Source organism: Solanum dulcamara, chromosome 11 (genome assembly GCF_947179165.1).
Source record: "Solanum dulcamara chromosome 11, daSolDulc1.2, whole genome shotgun sequence".
NCBI classification, from domain to species: Eukaryota; Viridiplantae; Streptophyta; class Magnoliopsida; order Solanales; family Solanaceae; genus Solanum; species Solanum dulcamara.
Genome location: NC_077247.1, coordinates 23,808,053 through 23,814,411, shown reverse-complemented (window position 1 = coordinate 23,814,411; position 6,359 = coordinate 23,808,053). Strand labels below are relative to the sequence as shown.

At 38.8% G+C, this 6,359-nt stretch overlaps 1 protein-coding gene across 4 annotated transcripts in view; it reads right to left on the bottom strand.

The window, feature by feature from the left end:
* Positions 1-306: 306 nt before the first annotated feature.
* Positions 307-6,359, bottom strand: part of LOC129872209 (vacuolar protein sorting-associated protein 54, chloroplastic-like) — a 30,644-nt gene continuing 24,591 nt past the window's right edge. For 2 of the 4 annotated variants that reach the window (XM_055947105.1, XM_055947103.1), the window contains 5 exons: positions 2,236-2,303; positions 1,858-1,902; positions 1,649-1,729; positions 1,185-1,421; positions 307-631 (listed from right to left, as the gene is read on the bottom strand). In XM_055947105.1, the coding sequence (XP_055803080.1) occupies positions 1,289-1,421; positions 1,649-1,729; positions 1,858-1,902; positions 2,236-2,303 (327 nt within the window). In that variant the 3' untranslated portion in view covers positions 307-631; positions 1,185-1,288. The remainder of the gene's footprint in view (positions 632-1,184; positions 1,422-1,648; positions 1,730-1,857; positions 1,903-2,235; positions 2,304-6,359) is intronic. The other 2 variants (XM_055947106.1, XM_055947104.1) reach the window with 1 other exon arrangement.

The window sequence follows — 6,359 nt, the reverse complement described above, 5'->3', positions numbered from 1 at the left end:
ATTCCAACTCCTTGCAGAAGCTTAGCTTAATAGCTCGAAAAGTTGTATTAACAAAACCAAACCGAACTTTTCAAGGTGGAGTCAAATTGCTAGCATTTTCAAGAGATGGGGACCGATTGAATGAGTTTAGCCAACTCCAAGTCTTTTTTTACAATAGAAAACTAAAAGTAACCTGAATAACAAAAAGTCAACGAAAAATTGTTCTCATCAAGGGCGGGAACAATTAAAAGAAAAACAAGCAACTTTCCAACCCCACCTCATTTCAAGAGAACGGCTGAGAGGCTACAAAAACAGTTACCATTGATATTTGATACAGAAGAAGACATACTCAAATTAAGCAAGGAACTGATACATACAATTATTTTCACTAGTATACACTACAACTGCACTCTATAAATATTATTATTCTGCTTCCACTCTCTGCTGATGTCTTTTTTCCTTTCTCTCTAAAATCTAGGGAAGAGAAAATAATCTAATGTCCAGGCCAAAAGAATACAATCATTAAAAAATATCAAACATCTGACAGATCAAAAGCTGTGTATGATAGCTCCAAATTTGCTGTTAAAGATTCTTGCTCCCTCAAAACTCAATTCAACCGTGGTATTAAGACACCCAGTAAGAAGCTACGCATCTGGGAGCATTGCAGATTGATGTAAAGAGAAAATAAGAGAATTATCCAACAATAATTATCTTAAAAGAATTCTAGACAAAATGCTGATAGCAGTAATTGACACAACTTGAGAAAATCCAACAATTTGACTACAGAAAATAAAACTACGTTACTCTGAATCAGTTAGCAAAGAAACTCACATGAAAATAAAATATATGATTGTGCAAGTGTGAATTAATGAACCTCTGCAGTTCACTTCCATAATTGTTATAAACTTGGGGACATCTTCCAAATCTCTAAACAAGCTTTTATCTCATCAAACATACTCTCCCCTCTTAATTACTAGACACAAATATTTGTTTCAGTTAATCATGGCGCAGTATGAGTTGAATGTAACTGATTAGATGAGCAAAGGCATTTTTGTTAATGGAGCAACAGGAGATGCAACTCATGCACAACTAAAGGAGTTTCGAATGCAGTTTATCCATAATAAATTTTCAGATATCTGCTTCATTTATAGTGTCTCTTACTATTTATTCACACAGATAAAGAATCCAGTAACACAAGATTTTACCTCAAGTTAATTGTACAGTGTCAATGCGTAGTCTTCAGGTGTCCTCGGATTGTTCCAGCACACCTATTCAATGTTTGCGAGAACAGCCTAGTTTTACAAGGAACCTATTGACAAGCTTCTGCACCAAAATTTTGTTCCAGAAACTCATCAAGATGCCCCCAATTGGGAGGATTGGATTTACTATCAGAAGGTAATGATCTGATACATCCAAGAAGATGCTGAACATCACGATACACTCTGTTCCAAGAAAAAACAAGTTAAGTCATAGGAGGTAACAAGTAAGGGAATGGATAAAGAACTCCCACAGAAAGGAAGTAAAAATCAGAAATTTTAACTTATATATAAAAAATAAGTTACCTTGATAAAGAAAATTTTTAGAATTTCATCATTCAAAGACCATTGAATAGTACAAATTATTGAATTATGTCTCGTCTGAATTAAATTTCTGGTTATATAGACAGTACCTTTGTCTAGCGTGTTGACTGCTAATATCCAATCGTGAAAATGCCTCCGAAATTTGTGAGTGAAAGATGATAACCACTTGCCTGCAAGTATCACATTCTTAGGACTATCTGATGGAAGCAAGGACTATTTCCAAGACATACTTATGCATAGTATCTCACACTGAATATTAGTAATGATAATCAGTACAAATATATTTGGTCTCGAATACCTAAAGTCCTTTTTGGAAGCAAGAGTGAAGAGAGAGAAAGCACTTCTTCCAGTTTGCAAAGCCAGCATCCAAGGCATAAAATTAGTTTAACCAGTAAATATAATAAGGAAAGTAGTAACGGAAAGCCATACTTGAGGATGTTGATATCTACAAGAGTTAAAATCACTGCCAAAGTGAAGCTAATATTCTAATTGTAAGGTAAAGTAATCAGACATGTTACTCTACCCTCCACCCGCTTTCTTTGGAAAGAATACGTGAAGACGGATTACTGTAGAAAGAGAATCAAAGGAAGGACATCACTGCTGGTGCAAGAAATCCATGCCCCCCACCCCTCCAAAAAAAAAAGGCTAATTTTTTGTCAAAGTTTCGAATCCTCACCTGAAAATAGCTTGAACATCTACCTCATGCAGAGTACGACATAACACACGTTGGAGAAGGCCAACCTCCTTCAAACAAATGAAGAAAGTAAAATCAGTTTAAGGGAGCTTTCTGATAAACTTAAACAAAGAGAAACAAACAAAAACAGAAGTAACAAGAATGTAAGAGCTAAATAAATACAGAAAGACAGTGGAAACTCACTAGCAAGATTACGGAAAATTAAGAGATAACTCAAGCTAGGAGGACGAGAAAGACAGCCACAGACCATTATTATATCAGATCGAACTATTTCGAGAATGAGCCAAAAAACTCGGCTAATCTAATTAGAGGGTAAATATTCCAAGAGGTGATAGAACTTGGCCGTCATTAATATATCAACTCAATACGGTGATGTTCTGATTCACAGATTGGTCCGTCCACATTCAAATGTGGAAGTTAGTAATCAGTCTTCAATAGTTTCTCTTCCTCAATTCAACTGTTCTTCTCACACCGCCTTTGCACCAATACATTTCATGTTGATAAGCTAGGACATTGTCAATCACAGAAATACCCGCGAAAGGGCTGGTGTAGAAGAGATGAAGGACTTCAGGCCACTATGATTAGTAAGGAGCTTCTGCAAAATTTTATCCAAGATGTTGGCAGCACGAATTAAGAGGTAGATGAATGTTCTGATAGCAGATACACAAATGCCTTCTATCAAAGGAAAGTAACTAAAAGACGCAGTCTTTATTGCTAATGAATACCTACCTATTTCTTAAATGTCGAAAAAACAGAACCAAACCAATCCAAATCGAAAACAACCAAACTGATGGATATGAATTATGTTTGGGTTGGGTTGATATGAATAATTGAAAAAACCGACTTAATTGGTTTGGTTTTACCCCAAAACCGAACCATGAACACCCATAGTCATATCTACTCACATCACTAAAAGATATGAGTTGCGGAAAGTGGATTGGGTGGAGTGAATGTTGAGACGGAGATATTTTTCTTCATCGCCACTGTTTGGCAGTCATGCAAGCACCACAAAACTTCAGTCGCATACCCACACACACGTCTAAGTACTTAGACTGTTTCGTAGGCAACGTATGAACAATAAGAACACAACAGTTTACAGGAACAAGTCCCAACCTTATATTAATCTCTCAAATACCAAAAAGGATATGCTCACGAATTTTTACGGAACACACTCTCTACTGCCTTAGAATAATCCTACCAAGATGAATAAGAAGGAGATACGAGACTGCCTTAATCCCTTAAAAGTAGGAATTAACCCTTGTGGTGCACCATTAATAATTACAAAAAGCTTCACAGTGGTGATTTTTTTTCTTCGTCGCCACTGCTTGGCAGTCATGCACACACTGTAAGACTTCAGTCACACACACGTCTAAGTACTTAGACTGTTTCGTAGGCAACGTATGAAGAATAAGAACACAACAGTTTACAGGTACAAGTCCCAACCTTTTATTAATCTCTCAGATACCAAAAAAGATATGCTCACGGACTTTTCGAAGGCATAGAACACACTCTCTACTAGGAGGAGGTGGACTGCATTATGACTTGATAAAGGAAGCGCATGATGCTCCGTGGGCTGATCATCTGGGTGTAGAACGAATGCTAGCCTTGCTGTCACGTGTGTACTTCTGGCTGAAAATGGAAGATGATATTGAATCTTATGTGAAGACTGGCCATGTTTGTCAAATGGACAAGACTGAACGTAAGGAGGAGGTAGGTTTTTTGCAACCTCTTGCTATTCCAAAAAGGCCATGGTTATCTGTCTCAATGGACTTCATTTCTGGATTTCCTAAAGTTGTAATGCACCTATCATGGTGGTGGTAGACAGGTTCTCAAAATATTCTATCTTCATTGCTGCTCCGGTTGTTTGCTCGTCGGAAGTTGCTGCCAGTTTATTCTATAAACATGTGGTGAAACTCTTTGGTGCGCAAGTGACAATGTGAGTGATAGGGATGCACAGTTCGCTGGTCAGTTTTGGATGACTTTGTTCAAGCCAGACCAAAAGGATCAACCACTTTCTCGAAGAAAACTTGAGGTATTTCGTGACAGCAAGTCAGGGGAACTCGGTAGACTTGTTAGATACGACACAGTTTTGGTATACTCTACACAGCTCTTCACCAACAGAGAAGAGTCCATTCGAACTTGTTCAAGGCATGATGCCCCTTGATGTTGCAACATAGAAGAGTCAAGGACAACCATGAGATGCTTGTCGAGGCACAAGACAGTTTGAGGAAAGCACAGAAATGCATGAAGAAGTATGTCGATCAGCATAGACGTGCAGTTGAGTTCAATGCCAGAGACAAAGTGTTGCTTAAGCTCACTCCCCAAATCTGAAGCAGATTGTGAACAAGAAAAGACATAGAGGGCTGATTCCAAGGTATGACGGAGCGTTTGAGGTAGTTGAAAGGGTAGGTGAAGTTGCTTATAAGTTGAAGTTGCCAGAAAGATTTAAAATACATCCCACCTTCCATGTAAGCTATCTGAAATCGTATTTTGAAGATGTTGATTATCCGGACAGAAACAAGTCTAAGAGGGCTCCTCCTCTGGTGCCAATGCAGTTTGAGGCAAAGATTGAGGAAATACTTGATCACCGGGTTGTTGGAAACAATAAGAAGAATACGAAGACAAAATTCTTAGTGCAATGGAAGCGCAAAGCTAAGGAAGATGCAGTTTGGGAGAAAAGAAAGGATCTGTGGCAGTTTGACAAGCAAATCGACGACTACCACAAAACAGCCTTGATAAGGCCGTCGAGTTCAACTAGTTGGGGTGGTTTGTTAGACCCTCAGTCTCAAAGATAGATGTCGGCAAGGCATGTCAAGGCTTGTGCATTGGTCTTGGCATGAGCTGTGGAAACAATGTACATGGCTGTGGCGACTAAGTGTTGGTGGACAACAAAGTTCCAAGGTGCTAGATTGTTGGCAAAGCAGCCTTGGGCGCAGTGGGCAAGGACAGGCACATGGCACCTGATGAGCATGCGTGCGAAAGTGGCATTGGCTAGGCAAGGCAGTGGCATTGGCATTGGCATTGGCTTGACAACGGCAAGGCATTGGAGTTGGCTTGACGATGGCATGGCATTGGCAAAAGATGAAATAATTCTAAGTGCTGGAAGGACACTGAAAATATTCTAAGTGTTAAAGGCATGGAAATTCGGCAAAGGCTGACTATGTGTGTGGCACATGGAGTTGTTAAGTTCAAATTGTTGTCCAGATGTTAGGATAATCAGTTTGTACTTACTTTTATTTGGATAGAATTCTGTTAAAGTCATGAGCCTGGCATGCTGCTAGTTGTAACTGGTTGTAACCACTGTGTAACTGCCTGTGTACAAATTTTATATGTTGGCAGAATTATTCTAAGACAGTGTAGAGTGTGTTCTATGCCTCAGAAAAATTCGTGAGCACATCCCTTTTGGTATCTGAGAGATTAATATAAGGTTGGGACTTGTTCCTGTAAACTGGTGTGTTCTTATTGTTCATAGGTTGCCTACGAAACAGTCTAAGTACTTAGACGTGTGTGTGAGTGTGAGAATGAAGTTTTGCAGTATGTGCATGACTGCCAAGAAGTTGTGACGAAGAAAAAGAATAACCACTATGAAGCTTTCTGTAATTATTAATGGTGCACCACAAGGTTATATCCTACTTTTAACGGATTAAGACAGTCTCGTATCTCCTTTCTTATTCATCTTGGCTAATGTAAGGGTCTAGTTTGATGCTCAAACAAAGCAATGACTTTACAATGAATTAGGGGCTCCAGAGCTGGGGCATCAAGCTACAATAGAGTGTAAGTCTCTCACATACAATTGCAGATGATCCACTTATTCAATGCAGAGCTGAGGAGTCACAACGAAAGTATCTAAAGGTGCTTTTAATCTTATTTGAAGCAGTAATTCGACCGACGATTAACCTGGGAAAGAGCTCTATGTTCCCTGTAAATATTTTGCAAGATTTACATAGGCTGAGTAATATCTTGGATTGTCAGACCGGTAAACTACCTATGGAATACCTAGGAAGGTCATTAGGGGCTAGATTCGAGTCAACACTAGCGTGGAAAATTCTCTCCCAATTTACCTTATGTCTTCTTTTTTCCAATGCCAGTTTGCGTGAAGAAGAAAT